The following is a 24142-nucleotide window of genomic DNA, read 5'->3' as shown; positions in this document are numbered from 1 at the left end:
TTAATCAACAGGAAGGGTGTAGTGTTCCACCAGGATAATGCGAGACCTCACATAAGTTTGGTCACTCGCCAAAAACTTTTACAGCTTGAATGGGACGTACTGCAACATCCACCATATTCTCCAGATCTGGCGCCTTCCGACTACCATTTGTTCCAGTCCCTGCAAAGACCAAAACTTTTATGAGAGGGGAATTATGTTACTGCCAGACAGATGGCAAAAGGTGTTGACCAGAATGGCCAATATATAATTTAATAAAATATTTATTCATTATACGAAAACTGTCTTTCATGTTCCCCAAAAAAAAACGAAATGACTTTCCGAACAACCCAATACTTTGACACACCTGTATTGAAGAGCAAGCTGAATAAATAGCTCGAGAGTCAGTTGTGTATTGGAAGAGTAGCACAGGGTCAATAGAACCACGATAGGAATACTGACAGAAGAGGAGGAAACTAATATTCTTCTATGCACCATTAAGGCAGAAGTACTCTACTTCTTCGCCTCTTTTCTAGACGAACGAATTCAACGAAAAGGTGTAAACTTCACCTGCCACAACACCAAGTGAACCAAAACTGCGCTTCTCTCTAATGATTATTTATCACCGTAATGCACGATTTGATTCTTAGACACGGAAAGCGCCAACGGTATGCTTTCTAGAGGCGCAAAATCTAATTAAATAACCGCCGCGTAATAAGATTTTCACGCAACCCAAACAATAATTGTTGTTTGTTTAATTGCGGTCTGCGTTCGATTTTGATGCGTTTACGGTCACTTTAATATGGCCGACGACGTTATACCCCGACAATTAGTGTGGGAAGCGGGATAAGAGTGTGTCTACTTAAAAAAAAATTACGCAGGCGATCTTTTTAATAAGCGTCGATGATCTCACTACTCGTTTTATTACGGTTCGTAGTCGCGGAATAAATTTTAATTTCTATGACTTGGAAGTCCTAACGCTACAGCTTTAGTGCCCGCATGAGAGGGTGAAATTAGATCTGTACATTAAGATAAGAACATAATAGCTCGACTTTCGGATTTAAACTCACCGTCAAAATTACGGAACGGTGTATGAGGACCTAAGACAGCCGATAGTAGTTTTGAAATGAACAAATGCTTATTTTTTCGGATATATACTTTTTTTTTCTTAGAGCTGTGACACTTTGTATCTCAGAAATCAAGCAAATGTATTGTTAATTCTCAATGGCGATTAATTACATCGGCCAACAAAGATTTTGTGATTCAGATACTGACTGAACTAATTGAAAAACAATTTTTGTTTGTATCGCGCAACGTTTTTTAATTGATTTTTGAGATGTCATGGAAGTTGCTACGCCACTGATATATATTTTGCATAAATTAAAGGAATGTTGGCGGGGAATAATTCCTGAATGTAAAATATAGGTTCTTTGAATCCCAAATATGTAGTCAAAACATTTGCACCGTCATTGTTGGCAGTCGTTTCGTGAGGTTAGTCAGCATTTGTGCAGTTAAATTTATTTTTGAAATGCCAATACTTTGCAAAAATGTTCCAGATACGTTTTGTGCGCCGCATGTTTAAGACATTGGAAGAATGGAACCAGGCTATCCCTTCCTCTTGAAGTACCTTTGATATGGAGAGAGCCAACAAATCCCTATGATGCTGGATAAAATACTGAAAAATATTATTTAACCAAACCTGAAGTTTGCAATTAGGCCAGTGCCACATGTCCCAGATGTTCCAATATCTGAGAATCCAGCCAATTATGAAGAAAATACCACTAATTTTTCTGAACCTGAAATACGTGAGGATACCCTTGGTGATATTGGTGATATATGAAGTGTTTCTCAGCACCCACAGTTATTTTCACAATCAGAACTTAATCAGATATTTGGGTTTACCTTAGGATCTTTCCGAAATTTTAGCATCTAGACTTCGAAATAAAAATTTACTGGCGCAAGACGTTAAGATCTCATATTTCGGGAAGCGCTAGAAAGAATTTGTAGGCTATTTTGAACAAAGTGTACCTATATTGGACCTATATTCATAATCTAATAAAGAAACTCGGTACAGACTACAATTCTGAGGACTGGAGGCTTTTTATTGACTCATTCATCCAAGGGCACAATGGAAATGTTCTCTCCACTTGTTGCCCATTCTGTGCAAATGAGAGAATGTTACGAAAATCTGGAACTACTGCTTGAGAAAATCAAATACGAATCAAATATAGTTCTATATAACTGACTGAAAAGGGTTGGTTTAACTCCCGGATCAAAAAATAATCTTCCCGATAGTCTTGTTCATCCACGAAAAATTATCTTGCCACCGTTGCATATTAAATCAGGACTGATGAAGCAGTACTTTAAAGCTTCAAATAAAGATGGAGCACATGCAAAAGTAAAGGAAGGAATTTTTGTAGGTCCTCAAATAAAGCGATTAATGGAAGATCAAGACCTTGTGAATACCATGTTCTAGGAAACAAATATCCAAATTACAAAGACATTGTAGAAAACATGTTAGACACATTTAGTGAAATGCTGTGGAATATGAGTATTATTGCATTTACTGCTCACCATTTTAAAGGGTCACTTCCACTTCCAAATATAAATGGACGGTTTTTGTTCTTGTACCAATAAAAATAATATTAACGGAGATTTTAATTAATTAATTCTTTTAATGTTGACAGAAAACCTTACGTGATGTCAGTGTCTAAATGAATGATGAATGCGCAGGGAAAATTTTTCGAAATGACCTTTGACAGTTTCGTCATAACGGTTAAGAAAACAGAGCAGCTAAAGTTTTCCTAATACCAACCACGTCTATAAAAAGGATACCTTATCCTCCTCCGACCCCTCTTGAAATTCATCCTCTGTTTCTTTTTTATATCTTATTGTAATTGTCTTTTTCCCGTTTTGATGGTAACTTGAGGGGTGTCTTATCGTGTGCGGGACGGGGCTTGATCTGTGTCGCATCTTCTCACGAAATCGGAATATCTTGTTACGTCTAAAATTGTAAACAATCGATTGAGGTTACTTCCATTTTTGTTGGCGATTTTGTGCTTTTTTTCGATACCCTGCTTTGTTTGGTCCTTGATTTTTCTCCACGACTATTTCAGATCAAGCATTAACATTCTAGAACGTTTAATCGGGAAAGGTGCTTTCCGAAAGCTCTCACAAGTTGTTAGGAAAATCGGAAAGGTCTTTCCTCTAATCCACGTTCGTGTTAATAGTAAAAACACGAACACCGCCATTTTGTCATCGGCGAATCACCGCCTGGTATAGTACCCTCGAACTAATCACGTTTTCGATATTTATTTCACCTATTTTGGGCCCTTATCCCCCGTTTTGTCTTTACCTAGGGTACTTCTGACCGGGAATTTTCCATCAGTTCTGGTGTCCCGAGTTATAGACTTTGCAGGAGGCTCCGTGTCCCGCTCTGGTAACTTCTTGATACAGAATTTAACTTGTCATTCGCAAATAAGATGATTAATGACCTCTTTAACATTGCGCGAACATCGTTGACATAAACAAGAAATAACAGATGGTCCAAGACATTCCCCTGCGTAACCCCCCCCCCCCCCCACCAATACATCCTACTACCAACTTGACAATTTATTGTTAACTTTAGTTCTATGATATTATATGATGTCAGATAAATAATTCTGAAGCCACTCCGTATGATAATAACCTTTTTTTTATTAAAATTCCTCTGTCAATTGTTTCGAATGTACGCTGCAGGTTCACAAACCCACTAACCATCATGTCTTTTCTCCATGTTACAAATGGATCGATGGGGTCGAAAAATATAACAGTAGAGTACTCAGAACGACCGGCATGAAACCTAAAGATGTGAGCGAAGGTAACGCGTCTAGTTTGCCGAAATAAGTCACTTGAAAATTGTAATACCACCTAACTCTAAACTGGGCGACGTTGTAAGAATCAGCAAGACCAAGCACGTGTTTAGCAAAGGTCATACTTAATTATGCTGGAGAGCCAATTCGCACGAGTGGTTACTTCCAGACTGTTCAACGAATAATAACTGATTTCCTGAGCAACTGACACACGATTGTTTCTATAATTTGATCAACTACTGGTAGCAAATTAATTGACTTGAATTCTGCAGGAATTATTGGTTTTGATACTCTAGGTATATGGATCATGGCATTAATTTTTAATTGACTTGCAATTTCCCCCTAAACTAGAGAGGTATTTGTCTACTAACTTATCATTTACCGAACTGTCGCTGATGATTTTTTAAAACCACGTACAATTTTTCCAAGCTTTGATAAGTTAACGGTTTCGAAAACAATTACATAGTGACGTGGACTAAAATTTGGTGTGTGGAAAATACAATTCGATGTGCAATGTTGGCGATAGGGGAAGGTTTCCTATATTGGAACGGTTTTTATTTTTTCGATTCTAGTGTCTGAACTATGTATATTGATTGATATGTTACACACTTACTGTGTTATTTGATTGAAAGTAGAAAATATTTAGTCAGGCATTTAAAAGTCTCACACATAAATTTGTCTTTTGATTGCACTTTAACACATGATTCACTTATTCACTGCATCATATCGTCCATGGCTGCTCCAGAACAAAGCTTGCAACATAGGTATTTGTTTAGCTTCTAACTCCTCTTTATATGGAGTAGTTGTGATAACAGCAGCCTTTCGAGCACAAATGTGTTTAATTTTGTAATGATCAACTTACTATTGAGCGAAACTACTCTGAGGATGATTGGGATTCATATTTTTGACGTTGATGTTTCTGTTTCTGAAACTGTTCTTTGGTGTGAATGGCGGCTCTAACACATATTTTGTCGCCGGTATTTCTACGTCTGTCTCTGCTTTTGAGGAAACTAGAGTGTTTATTCAGAGTTCGCGTTGGTTCAAATTCCAATTTCATATTTTCTTTTGAAGTTTTATTTTTAGGAAATTCGATTAACGTCGTTTTCAGATTCTGACAAATCTTCATCTGCTTGTTTACTTACTTAATATTCTTAGCCATTTGATATTAAGGCACGGCAAGATCAGAATTAGTTCTAAGCTATTTCTTATTTCCTTGGTTGTAGTAAAGCTCTAGTGGTTTAAAAACTCCGACATCTAGAGGTTGTACTCTGTGGGTTGTATGCCCTGGAAGTTGTAACTTGATGACACCATTATTACGTGCCAGTTCGATCGCCTCAATATTTTTTCAATGTGTGGTGTGGCCATCAAGAACTAAAAGAACTCTGTTTTTTTGGTAGGTTTTCCAGCTTGAATGAATGTTTCCAACCAGTTCACAAACAGCTTGACATTAATTGTACCCTGTATCGGATATTTCTATTGACCATCCGCCCAAGTCAGGATTCATTATTTTCCACACAACCAAGTCATTCTCCACTACTTGATGTTTTCCCTTCAAGGCAACCAAGTCATTCTCCACTACTTGATATTTTCCCTTCAAGGCTAAGGTCTTCTGATATTTTTTGTCACCGTGGAGGATCCGCATTGGTCTACATTAAATAGTTTTGTCGAGTCGAAATTATTATTATTATTTCAAGAAGATCGAAGAAACTTTCTACATTTTCACGATTAAAACCTTCGCATCTGGCAAGAGAAGTTGATTAGTTTTGGTTTGTCTTAGTAAGTGTAAGGCTTGGATGCCTGCTCATAAAGCTGGAAAAAATAGTTTTTCAAGATAAAGAATATGTTTAGCCATTTTCTCCTCAAATTCGGGAGAGAAAACTGTATATATATATACAGGGTGCGGCAAAATGATAGGTACTATTTGGGATGTTAATAAAAACCAAACTACATAAAGCGAACATTTTTTTAAAATTATTTTCGAAATGTATATTTTATACCATTTAGGAACGTTATTTTTAAAAAATGATGTCTTTTAAATGACGGCCATTATTGTCGATGCACTCTTGAACAAGATTTAGTGAACGACGTGTAGCACCATAATGCTGGAACCAAGGATGTTCTCTTTGATCGTTGTTCAACTCGTTCACTTTTGGACGCAGGAAATTTTTAAGCATATCAAAATATCGATCTCCGTTGACTGTTACCGTTATTCCATCTTCTTCGAAAAAGTAAGGACCCCACACGCCGAACTCCGACATTGCACACCAGACGGTGACTTTTGGACTGTGAAGAGGTCGCTCATGAAGTTCCTGTGGACTATTTGCTGACCAATAACGGAAATTTTGCTTATTTACGGTACCCGAGAGGTGAAAGGTGAATACAGCGCCTCTGGGAATGTTTTAAAGAATATCCCGGCATAAATTTGTACGGGTTTCAAAATCTCTTGCGCTTAATTCCTGCACTAACATCATGTTGTACGGATGCAATTGGAGTGAGTTGAAATTCTTCGGACGCTTCTCTCAGGAATTCCCAAAGCAGCTGCATGCTTACGAGCTGAACGCCTTAGAGACTGTTGTACGGAAACCCTTACTGCTTTCACATTTTCGGGTGTTCTTACTGTCCTTGGTCGGCCAGTAGATTTTCGGTTAAGCTCAGAACCTGTTTCCCTGAAGTGTAAAACCCACCGACGAATTGTTCTTCCATCCGGAACCGCGCCATGCCGACCAACATCAAACTGATTACAAAAGGCGCGCTTATTACAGATTCCCCATTTCTAGTAAACTCCTCGACAACGAAAGCACGATGCACTCCGCTCCAAGTCACGTCGATAACTGCAAATTGCATACTTTTGTCTGCCTAACGCGAGTGCGTACACAGTGTTGCCGGTTTTACAAACCAAACATCCACTATTTGAAATCCTGCCTACCTTTTTGTCGCACCCTGTACATGTAATTTATCAAGAGCGTAAACAGCAGACATCTGGACATCTTATGTACCAAGAAAATTAACATAAGGGGCAGTCAGAATAAAAATTAAAACTATAAAAAAAACAAGAAAGAAAAAAGAAAGACAAAAAACGAAGAGAAACGACATACAAGTAAAAGGATTAGGAGCGGGACCGTTGAGGTTGGGGGCGGTGGTGTAGTGTTTGACTGTGGAATGTATTTACTGCTCTCTTTATGATGTTGAGAAACAGTCAAGAGTAAGTTAAGAGTAAGTTTGTAACAGACGTAAGGCGGTGTTTCATACTTAATAGTTATATTTGCAAAACATACTAAGCAAGCAGATTTCCTGCGTACAAAATTCTATAAATTTAATTAATGGTTTTGGTGCCAATGTCAAACGATTCATATAAAACTAACAACCTACAACATAATCTTCAATGGTCGCCTAATTTGGCAACCAGGTGCTGGTCCAATTTAAGAAACCATGACTTTTACTCATGTTTCTTATGTTTAATGTTAAGCAATTGAAATTTTGTTTCACTGGGGACCTCTTTGGAACCAATTTGAAATATTAGATAACGCCTCACAAATTCACTAAACTATAAGGTTGTTCGGAAAGTCATTTCGTTTTTTCCCGTCAGAGGACTTAATTACGCTTTTTTTAACCAACTTCACACTTAAGCCGCATAACCATTATATGTCTTGAGAGCTGATATTGCAAGGCTTGTGTGTGAAAAAGTTCTATTAATTCTACGCAGTAGTTTTTGGTTGGTGCCCCTTTAAATATGGAGAGCAATAAGCAGCATTTTCGTCATATTTTACTTTTTTACTTCAGAAAAGGTAAAAATGCTGTCCAAGCGAGAAAAAAATTGACGGATGTCTATGGAGAAGGCGTGTTAACAGTACGCCAGTGCCAGAACTGGTTTGCAAAATTTCGATCCGGAAATTTTGATGTCGAAGATGCACCACGGTCTGGAAGGCCGGTCGAAGCTGACAAAGATGCGATAAAGGCATTAGTTGATGCAAATCGGCGAATAACCACACGAGAGATCGGTGAGAGATTAAATTTGTCGAATTCGACTGTTTATGGCCATTTGAAAGGCATGGGCTTAACCTCGAAGCTCGATGTGGGGGTGCCCCATGTCCTTACCGAGCGAAATTTGTGTCGTCGCGTTGACGTGTGTGATTCGCTCCTCAAACGTCAAGAAAATGATCCATTTTTGAAGCGGATCACTACTGGGGACGAAAAATGGGTTGTATACAACAATGTTAAACGCAAGAGGTCATGGAGCAGAAAAGATGAACCGGCTCAAAGCGCGTCAAAAGCCAACATTCACCAAAAGAAGGTGATGCTCTCCGTCTGGTGGGAACGATTAATTCAGAAGTCTATTGTCATCAACTGGACAAATTGAATGATTCACTTAAAGAGAAGAGGCCCGAATTAATCAACAGGAAGGGTGTAGTGTTCCACCAGGATAATGCGAGACCTCACATAAGTTTGGTCACTCGCCAAAAACTTTTACAGCTTGAATGGGACGTACTGCAACATCCACCATATTCTCCAGATCTGGCGCCTTCCGACTACTATTTGTTCCGGTCCCTGCAAGGACCAAAACTTTTATGAGAGGGGAATTATGTTACTGCCAGAAAGATGGCAAACGGTGTTGGACCAGAATGGCCAATATATAATTTAATAAAATATTTATTCATTATACGAAAACTGTCTTTCATGTTCCCCAAAAAAAACGAGATGACTTTCCGAACAACCCAATATAATAATAAATAGACTATAATTTCAAAACGCGTGTATTCCATACTGGTGGATATAAGCTAGGTTTACAATAGAGTGTAGCCAAATCGTCGTTTGCTTTAATATTTTCGGACAGATAGCAGTGGTCTAACTTAGCATGCGGTTCAATATAGGCAACATTTCCCTAGGATGGCGAAGGCATAACCGGAAGCTTAGACGTCACCTCCCTTAAATTTAGTTTTACCCTAGTTATTTTAACCAATTGGCAAGAATGGCCGTAAGTTATCTAATAATATTCTTTTTATTTACGCAGGTATGGTTCAAGGGGGTGAGGAGCTCCAAATTTCGGCACGTGTACGGCGAGCCCGCCAAACGAGACAAATGCTACGACAACATCCAGATAACGAAAAACGCGCACGACTCGCAATTTTGCGCGGTGAACCCCAAATTCCTGGCCGTCGTTACGGAGGTCGCCGGGGGCGGCGCTTTCATCGTGGTTCCCATCACCTGTGTGAGTTATCAAGTAATCATGATCATTTATAATGTCCGCCAGTTTAACTTTTTTATTTAACTGAACCTGAAATTGAAAACAGCAAACTCAAAATTCCGGACTCTACTAGTTGGATCATGTCTCAAAAATTTATATCGGACAAGCAGGTAGCACATTTATGAAACGCATTAACCGACATAAAAGAGTGTATAAAAATAAAAGTTCGGATCCTAACTATGACTATTCATTTAAATTCAGATACGTACAAGTTTGATGGTAATTTTTATATTTTACATAATGAAGCAAAAAACAAAAAACAAATTTTTTTGGAAGCTATGGAAATTAATAAAACCAAATAGTCGAATCTATTACTTAATGACCGATTGGATTTAAATGCGTCTCCGTTGTTAAATTTAAATTTATAACCCTACAGCGGTAATTAATAATAATAATAGTCTTTATTGAGATTTGAGATGCACGTCAGCTACTAAAAATTAACCCAACACAATTAAGCTATATATTATGCACCTATTTAACAATACAATTTGTAACAAAAGAACTCGTAGTGAAGAACAATAAAATATAAACAAAAGAAAAAGAAAGTAATTATAGAAATAATTGTGGTAGAAGTTATATATTTTTAATTAAACGCCCTGTATATGTACACTTATATTAAGAATTAATGGCTGTGAAGTACGTCTTCACCAAAAACAAAATGTTTATTCGTAATTGACAGTGACAGTTACCAGTTACAGATGTAGCAGAACATTTCTTCTTCTTCTCTTTTTGTTATATAATGCCTTATTGCGAAAGAGAAAAACAATTACTTTAGGAAGCGTTTGTTAAAGCAAATAAATAAATACGTGTAATTAACCCCCCGAATGCACGTTCAAGTCAAAAAAAAATATTTCATCAAATCTATGAGAAAGTTAAACAAACGCCCAGCCTAGCCAGAAAGAGGAGAACATTAGAACGAGGTAAAGATTGTGATTTAAATATTTTATTAAAAGTGTCGGAAAGCCAGAAAGAGTTGATTGATCGAAAAAATACATCGTACTGGGAAGATTCAAACCAAAAACCATACCAAAAACTCCCAGGTATCGAGATAAAAGAGCTGAGTTTTCCTATACAATGTTAGAAAACAGTAACGGAAATGATTTTCATTTGGAACGACAGATCTTCAACTAGTGGTATGATAAATCGAAAAAACAGCTGGCATCAGTAAATTCTCATACCTACAGGAAATTTCATTGTAAGAAGAACAGGATAATAGGTCCTTGTTTCTTCGGCGTTACTTTAAAACTATATGGACAAGCTTCCATTGGAACAACTAAGGAACTTCAGGGTTTAATGAATGGAATGGAGGGGAAAAGATGGATCAATAAAATGACCACCCACCTCTCGCGCTAAATCCGAAAGTCGTGTGTAAACGCAAACACCATCGAAAAGAGAGAGCATCTAAAAAAACTGATTAGAACAAAAGTTTAAATTCTAAATGAAGCATTTTCATTCCCATTCGATCACTACCGCTTTAAAAAGTTTAGGAACAGATTTATTGGAGAAAATGGGGGAGCAGTTGAGCATACCTATTTAATTAATATTTCAAAAACTATGGAATTTTAGTATTGAATTAAGAATTTAGGTATTGGGATATAATATTATGAGAAATGTTCTCTCCTTGTTGGCTAAGCTAAACATGCAATCTAGGGTTAACTACACGTAGTTCCAAAATTCATTATTTTTCCCTTTGCGAATAAGGGTTTTTGGGTATGATAAAAGGAGCATAGTTTTGCTAAATCTGTCACGGTCAGTTATAAACAAACTTTTTGTTTTTAAGTGACGACCTACTTCACAAGCACCTAGAATATTATTTTATTTTTGAGTGTCGCTTTAATGTTAAAAGCGCATATATATCAAAAACTATTGGGTTTGGGTATAGGACATATTATTGACATTTTTTCCCAAACGTAAAATAAAAAAGTTATAGGGGGCGGAGGGGATATTATAAATGATTATCCGGTACATGGTAAAATAGGAGATTCGTTGCGTAAAAATATTACGGTTCGAGCGTCAGAGTTGCAATTTCATTTTTGATTTTTTTTGCCCAAAATGTGACCAAATGGTGGAGGGCTTTACGTATGGTACTTTTCATGCGTTTGACACTTCCTAACCTTTTTTGCGCCTTAGTGTATGCAGAATTTTAACTTTTTTACAGGTTTTTTACTTTTAAACCTTTTAAATTTTGCCCCGAATCGCCGTTTTCGAGAAATTCGCTTTTGAAATTTTCGTTACACCTAATTGAACAATACAGAAAGTAGGCTCTGACTAACATAATCGCAATAAAAGACAGTTAAAGAGTGCGAAGTAGGCTCTGCAATATACACGAAATACGTGAAAAATTTTTGGAAGTAGGCTTTGACCGGCAAAACGCCGATCCAATGTTTTTAAATAAAATAATATTTTTCTACTCCCCTCTGTAAAATACCTAATTACCCTCCGATCTAGCGTGCGGGAAGCGTCACTTTACCACGTCAGTTTCGTTTCCCACGAATCCGAGCCACTTCGGATATTTACGGGATTTTACCGCATGGATTTGGGAGCCATTGGATGTTTTCGGAGATATTTTCCACGCTTTGAATTTTGACGTTTGTCAATTCTGACGGTCATGTCAGTGAATGTATTCGTGTTATTTTGCGAAAATGTACCCAAAAACTAACGATCGTAGAAAAAGTATAGTATGCATAGCTCCGCTCGTGTCAAATAAACTCGTGAGTCAAATGCCGTTTACCGCACTTGTTGCATAATATACTATTACAGATGAAGCAACATTTACACGCAGATATTTCTATAACCATCTAGAAAATCCCCATTTGACAACTGAACTTAATTTCCAACAGGAATTTAAAATAAACGTTTGCTGCGGAATAACTGATAATTGCATAGTTTGCATTTTTTTACAAACTCAATTCGCCGATTGTCTGGATGATGTATCCAATGATTTACGTGCAAGATGGCGGTCCGGCGCACTTTTCGAGACATGTCAGGCACAACCCAAATAATCTCCCATGTACCATTACTTGTGGGACACCCTAGGCTATCATTTACATGGTTATCAATAATATATTCGTCTACGTCAATTAAAAAACGTTTTTTCCGTCGCACGGGCCAGATGTTTGCACATTTTCCATTTTCGGGTTTTAATTCGGAGAAAGTTCGTCGCGGATTGATTGCAATAATTATTTTTTAGAAAACCGTTCGACAAAAACCATTGACGCTAGGAATTTTTGAACGTTTGCCATATGGCTTTCCGCATACCGTTATTTTGATAGATTATGCTTCGTCGGCCAATTATATTATGGGAACAATTGTAATTTTTTGATCGTCAATGTGTGTCAATTAGAGATGTTCAGAGTCCGTTCGAAAATCCAAACCAAATCCGTTTCCAAAATATGAATATTAATGGTTCACGTTCATTGACGTCATTCAATCGATACATCTTTGTTTTCTTTATTTGTATAGCGCCTTACGATTGTTTCATTCGCGTGGTCATAAAAAAACATGGCCGGTTTTAATTAATCAAATTATATCGTTGTTTCTATTTTTTTTGTTGATACGCGTCTCATCCAAATCGATTCGAAGGTTTAAAAGCCGTAGTGAAGGCTTAAAAGCCACAAAGAATGAAGCACAGCGTAGTAATATTAGGCTCAAGTGTATACTTCAAGAAATGTCATATTATGTCTTCCTGCAATTCTCGAAAATTTAATAGGAACGCCTACACTTTTCGTTATTTCCATTTCTTTTTATTTTTCTTTTGGTACTATATGCTATAAGAAAAACCATTTTACCCTCTGGCCTAATATACAGGGTGTAATGTGTAATGGTAAATACAAAAGTTGTAAAAATTTTTGGAACGCACAGTTTAAAATTATTTTAAAGTATACAGGGTGGCCCAAAAATCACGACGAATAAACCATCCTTTTTTAAAATGGAGAATACCTTTTTTAAGTTTTGTTTTATATTGCTTTTAAAATTATTATTTACAAAACTTCTGGATTCCTGAAAACTGACTCGCATTTTACTCTATACCTGATTATATATTGTTTGAGGGGGGCGGAGCTAAATGAGGGGTATAAATATGGCAACTGTTGATGAGTTTATTTGTCTTTGTCTTAAGGCTCTTTCATGTTTTTTGAGCCTTGTTGATATTTTACGTCCCGTCTCTCTAATGTATTCTTTACCGTATATGCATGGAATGCTGCAAAACTCCTGGCATCTCAAATGGAATTTCGTCTTTGACGGATCGAAGATGTTGAGAGATTTTTGGACAGGTGGTAAATCTGGTTTTGATGTTATATTTCTTTAAAAGTTTTGGTATGTGGGCAGTAATGTTTTGAATGTGAGGAAGGGCAACAGTGGCAAGTGTGGGATTGCTTTCAGGCTTATTGCTATTGGAAGGTTGTGGGGACGTGTATTTTGTGATGGAACGCTTAATATCTTTCATGTGGAAATTATTAGACAGAAGAGCCGTAAAACTATCTCTGTCCGAGTCAGCGAACCAAGAATTAAAACACCTTACCTCTGATCTCTGTTCTGTGTTTATATTTTCTAATGGTACGATTAACGGTAGATTAAGAAGTATTACATAACCTAGCTACTTGACGGCTACTGACCTGGGGATTATCTTGAAGTTTAAGTAAAATTTCCAATTCTTTTTCCTCATTGGTAGGTAGCATCCTTGTTTACCACTTTCTGTTTTTCATATTCAATAGTATTACTAGCATCAAACCGTTTCATTAAACACTGAAGAGATTGTCTAGTTAGTTTAGGGCACTTCGGCTTGTAAAGTCTTACTATCAACAAAGGATTTTTTGCTGCCTTACTCAATATATCAATCATATCAATTAATTCAGCTTTAAGAAAATCCATATTTAGTTTTGGCGAGTTTTTTTAATTTGCTGAAACCGCAATAAATTTTATGAATTTATTTACTCAGTTGATTTGACAAGGTAATTTTGTCATGGCCAACTAATGTTGTAATTGTCTTAAAAATAGTATTAAGAATAGGTATATCACAAACTTAATATAAAAGGTGGAAAATCGAGATTTTTCCATTTAAAATGTTAGGTTTAGGTATGTATTATTAATAAAAATGTTTTTTGAGTCACCCTGTATACCTTCGAATAATTTTACATTTTGCTTCCTAACAAAATTTACAAGTTTTGTATTTACCATTTTCTTATAACTTTTGCAGACCGGAAGGTTGGATTTCAACGCGAGCAAAGTGACCGGCCATTCGGGGCCCATAATGGACATCAAATGGAACCCTTTCAATGACAACGTCATCGCGTCCTGTTCCGATGACTGTACGGTGGGTTTCCTTTCGTACATATTAAAACAGATCGGTCATAATACTACCGGTTTCAGATTAAACTGTGGCACATTCCTGACGATGGTCTGGCCGTCCACCTCACCGACTGGCTGGTGGAACTGCAGGGCCACAAGAGGCGAGTCGCCTACATCGAATGGCACCCTACCGCCGAGAACGTGCTCTTCAGCGCTGGCTTCGACCATTTGGTAAGATTTCCACTAATTAATTTTTGATTACACGTATGGCTTTGCAAATAATTAGTTTTCTTCCATCGAGCTTTAGTCAGTTAGAGTATTGAGTCAGCTCTTTGGGGACAGTTAACAATTAGTTCAGGGTTCTGTGTTAGCTCTATGCTAATCTTGATCCAGCGAAACTCCAAGGAGATTTAAATAGAGTTGAGAACATGAGGACATGAAACTTAATGTACTCAGAATCGGCCCACGCAACCCCAGTAAAGAATGTATTACTGAACAGGACCATATTTTTATAGACTACTCAATAGAAATGATAGCACAGCTTTATAAGTGCTATATTCGACCAAAACTCGAATATGCGTACACATTGTGGGATTCATACTATACTAAAGATATAGAAATGCTAGAAAAAATCGAGAGACGTGTGACTAAAATTCCAACAGAATTACAAAACATGAGCTACACTGAAAGATTAACCAAATTCCATCTCACAGGTCTAAGAGAAAGAAGTCATAGGGGAGATCTAAAAGAGAGACATTTAAAATAAAAAGTGGACGTCGTATGTGTAATGTTGATACCATACCAACTTACAAAAAAATCCAACAAAGAAAAGTCAAAGTCAAAAGTCAAATCGGGTGGTATACCCGTGCAACGCGCTTGTAGATCATTACTGGCTCTAGTGTAAATGCATTTTAAAACCGATTAGCGAGAATGATAGATCACAGTTCATAAATAAAATAAGTTATCTTATAACTCAAAAACAGACAATAGCTCCAACATACCATCTGCTATTTTAACATTACATGATTTCATGATTACTATTTCGTCTTAATGTGAAAACTTCGTCAATATTTTATTAGCCTAATTAGATGGTCACAGTTGCATTCTCGTTCATCTCTCGCTGTAAGGTTCCTCTAACCTCAAAATCGTCGACTCCTTCTATAATATACCCACACACTTTTAATTGTCTTTTCCTGTAACAAATTGATTTAATTTTTCCTCAGTCGTTTTCACCATCCGTTTGTTGTGATAGTTCATGATAAAGAATAATCTGACGGTCAATCCCACAAAGTTGGTAGGAATTAAAAAAAAAATTATTCAATTTACTGTTTCGAAAACTTGCTGACTTTTCGCTAATCATCCTGTTGGCATCTTCAATGCTTAACTGAAACTAGCTGGCATTCTATTCCGTACCTGCTTATATATTGTTTGAGGAGGGCGGAGCTAAAGGAGCTCCACTTCGTACATTTAGGGATCTAAATAAGGTTAATCTCACTCTCTTGTATGACCAATTACAGTCGCTTCCGTGGCGAAACATATATAATATTGATAATATTGAGGATAAGGTAACCTTTTTCAATGATAATATTCACACGTTAATGGATCTGCGCGCACCTTTAAAAAAAAGTCTCAGAAATGTTACAAGTATGACAATTAAAAAGGAAAAAAAGGCCTATATGCAACATGTTTTAAATCGAAGTTCGAAAGAAGTGTGGAAATCTTTAAAAAATCGTAATATTATTTGCACAAAGGAAAGATCAAATATTCCACCTCAACACCGTAACGTTAATGAAATCATGTCAAGTCATGTTGGATTACTCTAAGGCGTTTGATACCTTGAATCACCATACTTTGCTAACTATTCTAAAATGCATAGGGCTTGATGAGGATGCTGTCTAATTTATGGGGAACTACTTACAAGGTCGTACACACAGTGTTGTAAATGGACAGCAAACTGTCGTGCTATAATATCTGGAGTGCCTCAAGGCTCCATTCTGAGGCCAATTTTATACTGTATATATACGTCCGCGTTTCCTAGTTTTATACAGCATTGCAAAACCCAAATGTGTGCAGATGATACACAAGTTTATTACTCATTTTCGGGAGATAAAATTTTGGAAAGCTGTCAAATCATAAGTAATGATCTAGAAATCATTAACAGGGTGTCCCTAGAACCTTCACTCCATTTAAATCCAAAAAAATCTATAGCAATGTTCTTTGGTAGGCCCGTGGATGTTGATCGATTATCTCAACTAGTTAAAAGAAAAATATCCAATGTGTGCATTCCTCTGAAAACGGAGGCAAAAAGCCTCGGGCTTATGCTCGACAGTAATCTAAGATTTAATGGTCACGTTACACAGTGTATTAAAAAATCCATTGCTCACTTAAAATGCTTATATGGTTCTAAAAATATTTTAAGTCAATCAATAAAAAAGGTCCTGTGTGATTCGATAGTTTTATCTTCTTTTAACCACTGTGACGTCGTCTATAGCCCATGTCTGACAGCGGCTGCCTTAGAACGGATTCAAAATCCAGAAATACTGTCTAATATTCATCCTTGGGATTAAACGCGGCAGGCCTGTTAGTCATAAACTGAAGGATGTCCGATGGCTTAATATGAAAAATCGACGATATCTCTATAAATATAATCTTTATCACAAAGTTATAAGATTGAAGTCTTCACGCTATCTTTTCAAAAAATCAGCTTTCGCACGGACGTTCACAATTTAAATTTAAGATTTAAAGGCCTGCTCACCCCTCACGTCACACCTCTGGAATTTTTGAAATATCCTTTACATATAACATGGCTACAACATATAATGCATTGGATCAGTCTCTTAAATTGCTAAACAATACCTTTATTATCATTAAGTATTTAAGTAATGTCTACTGTAAACTATTTCCAATGTGTAAGTCCCTCTGTTTGCACAGATCGTACTACGTATTTATTTATTATTTTTTTCTTTTTATGTGTATTTTTCCTGTCTAGCGCTGCTACCTTCTTCTTAGGATGAGTTTAAAAACGGAGGCTCAAAATATCTTATGTTGTTCATCTGAACCGTGTCCTTTTCATTGTATATAAATACGTGAATAAACATTAATTATTGTTCTTATTATTATTATTTCTATAGATTCTTGGATTTTTCGTTGGTTGAAGAATTAATTACATGCAAGAATTTTAATTTTATCAAATAAAATTTGATGCCCGGTTTCGTAATTGTGTTCGGCAACTACCGATGAGTTTATTTGTCGAAGAATTAATACTCTTTCATATTCTTTGAGCCTCGTTAATATTTTTCGCCGGTGTCTCAAATGTATTCTGTGCCGCAGATTCAGGGAATGCTGTAAACTGGTATCTCAAACGGAATTGTGTCTTTGACGAATCGAAGTTGTTGAGAATGGTAAATCTGCTTTTGACGTTATAGCGCTTAAGAACTTCTGATATATGGTCAGTGATGTTTTGAATGTGAGTAAGGACAACAGTGGCAAGTGTGGGGTTGCTTTCGGACTCATTGTTTTTGCTCGGTTGTAGTGAGGTACATTTTGTGATAAAACGTTTAATATCTGTAAGAGCAGATGTAAGGTGACGAAACCGGACACCAAATTTTATTCGATAAAACTAAAACTCTTGCATGTAATCAATTCTCCTACCGACGAAAAATCCGAAAATCTATAGAAATCTATAAACAACCAAACAATCTTTATCAGCGACTCAACTTATCACCAATCAACCAACCAAAACAACGTTTATGCCACCCACTTAGCTCCGCAAACAATATATAAGCAGGTGTAGAGTAGAATGCGAGCCAGTTTTAGTTAAATTCTGAAGAAGCCAACAGGATACTTGCCGAAACGTCAGGAAGTTCGATTCACCAATGACCGACCCAGGAGGAATCCAGAAGATTCGTTCATTAAATCAAAGTAGTCCCCAGATTTGCAGCCCGATTTAAAAATAAGACTGGCACACTCCATAAAGCCATTTTTGAAGCTAGCATGTAAAACTAAATAGCGAACTCCTTCCCCGAACTCTTTGTAGAGAATCATCTTGCCAGCTTGTTCTAGACGCTCCTTTACTAATAAACATCCAAGTCTCTTCCAAAAATACTGGGTTGAACAAAAACGCATCATTCCGATTTTTCATGTGTTCTTTGAAAAATATCAGCCGTTTATGGTTGTTCCATCAGATATTTCCGACCTCAAGTACTGTATTAATTATCCTTATTATTAAAATGTGTGATTCGATTCAAAAACCACTAAAAAGTTATATGGATTTTCTTCGCCTTTACGCACAAGAAGCAGTGCCACAAATTACATTATTCATTTGGAAAAAGGGAAAGTTTCAAATATTTTTCACACCGTCTCCGAATACTATGCTCGTGTACTTTATAAATGGTTGTTTCGCGTGCTGCGTTTTGACTGGTCTAAACTTTAACTTTATGTTCATGATCGGTTTTGATGCCTCTAGAAACAAGCTTATGCACCGATCTTAAAGAAATATGTAATGCATCAGCCACACGAAACAATAAGACTTAATAATTACCTACCTAACTAAAAATTTTCAGATACTTAAATCGCTTGTTTCTATTCATAAATAAAGGCTTGCTCTTTTTCGCCAAATTATTAGGATATTTTGAAACGATTTAATTTTCCGCTAAATTTAAATAATTTGATCTTGACGCGGCTTGTGACACGGATTTCAAAACTGCCAAACGAAATTCCTTCAGGATTGCTTTGAATGGACTTCACCCCTATTGCTTTTCTGGGATTATTTAATTGTTTATCACATCCTATTATTGCGATTATAGATAATCGTATGGGACATAGAGAAGGGTGAAGCGATCAACGTGATCGACTGCCATCGCGACGTCATCCACTCGATGTCCCTGAACAGGGACGGCAGCCTTTTGGCGACCACGTGCAAGGACAAGCGATTGCGCGTCATCGAGCCGCGAAGCGGGATCGTCAAATCGGTGAGTGAAAAGGAAAATGGCCGGTCCAGAATTAAGTTTCGACTCCACGAACAAACTGGTATAGGAGGGGATATGTCACGACGGTTCCAAGGCCAGCAAGGTGGTATTCTTGGGTTCGACGGGTCGTCTCCTCACCACCGGCTTTTCCCGCTATTCGGACAGGCGGTACGCGGTCTGGGACCAAAACGAACTGTCCAAACCACTTTTCTCGGACACCATCGACAGTTCCTCGGGCATCGTGTTCCCGTTTTACGATCCGGACACCAACATCGTGTTCCTGGCGGGAAAAGGAGACGGCAACATCCGCTTTTACGAGATATCCGACGAGCCGCCCTACATCCACTACTTGAGTCAAGTGATTTCCGGCAATCCGCAGGTAAATAATTTCTTGCGTTTTGAGCGGGCGCAGCAGGAGAACGTGGGCGTTTTCCACTTCAGAGAGGCCTAGGAGTGATGCCCAAACGCGGTTTGCGCACCAGTCAGTGCGAGATCTACCGCTTCTACAAGTTGCACGCGACAAAAGGACTGTGCGAGCCCATAAGCATGGTGGTGCCCCGCAAAAGCGACCAGTTCCACGAGGACCTTTATCCCAACACGGCTGCCCCCAAACCGGCAATGTCCGCGCAGGAGTGGATAAAAGGCGCGAACGCACCCCCGATACTTATGTCGATGAAAGCCGGTGAGTCACAAAATTGCTTACTTTCGTATTTTGTTACTTTCGAAAATCGATGAAATCGAATTATTCGAAAGTATCTGCGCTCGTATACAAATTTTATATCTCGGTAACGGATCAGTCCCATAGGACTCATCGCCGTTGGTACAGAAAATTTTTTTGTCTGTCCGTTCTCCGTTCTCGTCTTTTGGTTTTTCCTGAATAACTTTTGAACCGTTGGAGCTACAAAATTGAAATTTTCCGACGCCGGTATCCATCTTTTTTTCGGGATTTTCGACTGTTTTTTGAACCTTGCTATGAAACACGATGTGTTCGAAGTTTGAAGCAATCGACTTCATATTTGGCACATATATGCAGCTTTGCCCCTAGACGGAATCTATTGAAAATTGGGGGGGTGGGGGGGGTTGGTCGGGAAGTATTCTAAAAAAATAAAAAATCCCGTATGCAAGGGTCTACAAAAAACATCATTGTTCAAAAACTGTTTACGAGACCAAAAAAATTCTTAAACCAGAAGACGCAGAAGATACGGCTCTATAAACTTTTATTTTTGACAATTTTTCAAAAATATACAGGATGCGCCGCAAATTCAAAAAAACTGAAAAATTGGTTATAACTGAAAGACTATGATTCAGATCTCACTTTTTATATTACGATATAGCCCGCATAGGCAGAAAAAAGGTTTTCACCTATTGTACAGGGTGTTCCCGATATTCCGTGCTAAATGAAAAAAGTGTTAGGTGTCCTAAATTTGCAGATATCAACTTCAAATTCAACAAAGAAGTAAAAGTTCGTGTCCACATTTAAACGGTAGAAATTGGGCGCAATCCAATTTTACCAAGTATTTTTTTAAAATGTTTGAAAAATTTTTTTTGGTAATTTTAGCTTCCAGAAAAATATGTTTCCTCCATAATCGTTCATCCGATTGGCAAAATTCTTTAACCGGCAGACGCAGAAGATCCAGTGCAATAACATTTATTTCGGGCATTTTTTCGGTTATTTACAGGGTTTTCAAATTATAGGCAAAAATCTAAAAGACCTAGAAAATTGTTTTTTTACAGAGTAAATTATTAGCCGCAAATCAAAAATCGTAAAAAATATGGCAAATTGGTCAAAACCTACAATTTTTGAATTTGCAGTTTTCGTCGAATATTTTGAATTTTTTCGTGATAGTCAGTTGTGTTTATGACTACCGTAGGACTTCCTTTATCTGCTTTTAAAATAACTATGTCTATTTTGCGTTAGAGATAGAGATTTTTCAACAATGCGTCCAGGCTCTAGAATATTAGATCTTCTTCTAGCAAAGAAAAATCCTAGAATACATAGAAATCTGAAAATAATACTATGGGAATCAGTCATCAGTCATGCATGTCCCTCCCTTTGCTCCGCCTCACTCAAACAGTATATAAGCAGGTACAGAGTGTAATACCAACCCGTTTCCGTTAGGATCTGAGGAAGTCAACGTCAGCAGGCAAATAAAAATGGAGATTATTTTCAGTCTGTTGAATTTTGATCCAGGTGAGACTATCATCGACATAGCGGCGATAAAACAGCGCAGGTTGAAGCCACACGCCGAATCTCCCGCGTTAGACAACAACAGAAAGAAGTTCCACTTCCTGTCGACGGAAACCATACCAGACTATCGGCCGAAGAGCATCGTCATTACCGAGCAGAACGAGAAAAACAAGAAGACCACGACGAACCAAACCACCAAGTTCCAGCAGCTGCAGCAGCGGTTCAGCCAGATCGAGCTGGGCGGCAAAGACGTGCCGCTGCTGCGCAACATTAACAGCATCGGGGACAACATCTTGACTGAACACGACGTAAGTTTGCACCATGAATCGATCTTCTTATCTTCCCGTCGAGATTTATGGAGGAGCCTTTGTTCTCATAACAGATGAAATAGAGAGGAAAGCATCACACAGGGTTCTATAATTTCTCACTTATTGTTCACCAGGTACCACTCCTGCAGAAAATTGAGTGCAAGCAAAAGCCGAAATCGAAGCAGAATTAAAGAATTTAAATATAATACCTAAAAAACAGTAATATGGAAAAAATGTGGAGTTGATTCTGCGCAAAATACTTTGCATTTACGATGAACGTTGATCTACGATTCAATTGCTCTATCCACATAGACACCTTCTTACTGAAAAACACAAACTTCTTTCAGATTCTTTGGTTCTTATCAATTTTAACTTTTGTGATGTAATATAGAGTATGGTTCACAAAGATCAACTACATATAGAGAAAGTATCAAAATCCAGTACTCGCTTCGCTTATTTGAATAAGAAATACCGACCTATATCTTAAGTTCTGTGACGCTTACCTTGGAGCAAAGAAGGCAATTTCACTCCTTAGTGCTCTTGCATACTCTCACAAGGACAGATGCCCACAATATTTAGCAAATCAAATAACTTCTAGGACTGATATTCATAACTTATACTTAAGATTCCGTGGGTTAATTACTCCCTCGCATCAAGAGTCACGAGTTGTGTTGCACCTGCTCAAAGTATTGCTAGTTTAGAAAGAAGATTAAAGTAATGTTGTTCGACCAGCTATAACTTTAAGAGTTTCGTCAGGCATTGGCTTGATCGTCTTTAAAGTTGCCTCCAGTCACCCTGTTTGTGGCACATCACATTGGTGATTAGTATGTTTAATATTTTTTATAGTTGCAAAAATTAAAGATTATTAATTATTATTGGCAACAATGAGACCGGGATTATGCCTAAGCAAGGATCAGAGAGAATAAAAAAACGTTATACATCCCCAATGCTTGAGCTGATTAATTTTTGGTGATCCTATATTCATTTTGTCAATGATCTTAACGTCCACCATCTTAAAAGTGTGTGTAATGCCGTGTTATTTTTTTTCTAAGAAGACGGTATTTTTTCGAAGGTAGGTATTTCTTCTGATTGCACTCTTTTCATCCTCATTAATTACAGTTTCTGTGTCCGCTTTGGTGACCTCATGGGTGCAGAAGTCGGTATATTGTTGACTGTCTTACTCCAATCATATTCGAACACATTTCAACTATTTTTGAAACTTCAAATGTTGAGCATTGGTAGCGATGAGCTTTGAGCATACTGAGATTAGTAGTTTTACTTTCTCAGCAAGAAAAATAGAAACACTAGCCACTTTTTATAGACAACTGTGGGAAAGTAACAATTATTCAAATTTTTCTAAGTCTAAGGCACAGGTAGGTGGACTACCTGTCATCATCACTTGCAAAAAGGCGAAAATAATGTAAATTCAGTCATTCCTCAATAATCCAAACAAATTACTATTTGGGGCACTTCGGACTTCGACGTACGTTTGAAGCCAATGGTAGGAATGAATTGGTAATCCAATGTTTTGTTTTGAATATTATGGTGTTAAAAACAATTTTTGTAGGCCTGTAGCTGATGCTATGTTTTATTTAAGTTTCATACAAAATGAGTTATGGCTGAGTGAATCGGTTAACGAGCAAAAAAGTTATGGCAAAAAAAATTCAAGTCAAAATATTCAATAATTTTGGCAGAAATGCTTTGGCACAAAAATTTTATTGTTTTTTTTTAATTGTTTATTTGAATGGATAGGCGTGTACGCGAATCAAAGAATTATTCTAGTAATATCAAAAAAAAAAAATGAAAAATCAGTTTTATATAATTCAAATTATTTTTTAAAGTTAGGGTTAATTTTTCTTAGTTTTAAACAAATATAATAAGTCCTACAAAAATGATGCGATGGATACGCAGATAACTGGAGGTAATAGTTATAAAATGATACGAAAACGGAAATTCCTTGGAAGCTTTTGTGTGTGTGTGTGTATATACACAAGCATAGGCATCTTAGATCAAGCTTTATCAAAGGCTACACGATTCTGGAAGTTTCGAAAGAAGCATTAGAAGTTGCTGTGCTAAAGATTATTCAAAAGCAGCTGGAGAAAAGTATTGATGCATCTATTGCATGGAGAATACCACGTAGAGAGTTCATGCACTTTTACCAAGGAATTTCGAACCTAGGATGATTTTTTCTCAATGGTTTCGCCGAATGAATTCCGGTAACCCTTTTTTCCCTAATTTCTCAAGGGATGCATTAAGCTAATGAAGATAATCCGCATTCAATAACAGAATTTAGATACCTATAACAGGGATTATAAATAAATAAA

At 37.2% G+C, this 24142-nt stretch overlaps 1 protein-coding gene across 2 annotated transcripts in view; it reads left to right on the top strand.

Moving 5' to 3' along the window:
• Nucleotides 1–24142, top strand: part of LOC132702595 (coronin-2B-like) — a 39582-nt gene that overhangs the window by 11114 nt on the left and 4326 nt on the right. For both annotated transcript variants that reach the window (XM_060671340.1, XM_060671341.1), the window contains 7 exons: nt 8836–9033; nt 14264–14380; nt 14437–14586; nt 19161–19325; nt 19390–19701; nt 19764–20004; nt 21514–21818. In XM_060671340.1, the coding sequence (XP_060527323.1) occupies nt 8836–9033; nt 14264–14380; nt 14437–14586; nt 19161–19325; nt 19390–19701; nt 19764–20004; nt 21514–21818 (1488 nt within the window). The remainder of the gene's footprint in view (nt 1–8835; nt 9034–14263; nt 14381–14436; nt 14587–19160; nt 19326–19389; nt 19702–19763; nt 20005–21513; nt 21819–24142) is intronic.

Source organism: Cylas formicarius, unplaced genomic scaffold (assembly GCF_029955315.1).
Source record: "Cylas formicarius isolate icCylForm1 unplaced genomic scaffold, icCylForm1.1 PGA_scaffold_5__7_contigs__length_24384050, whole genome shotgun sequence".
NCBI lineage: Eukaryota > Metazoa > Arthropoda > Insecta > Coleoptera > Brentidae > Cylas > Cylas formicarius.
Note: the sequence above shows the minus strand (reverse complement) of the source record. Positions and strands in the feature narration are given on the sequence as shown.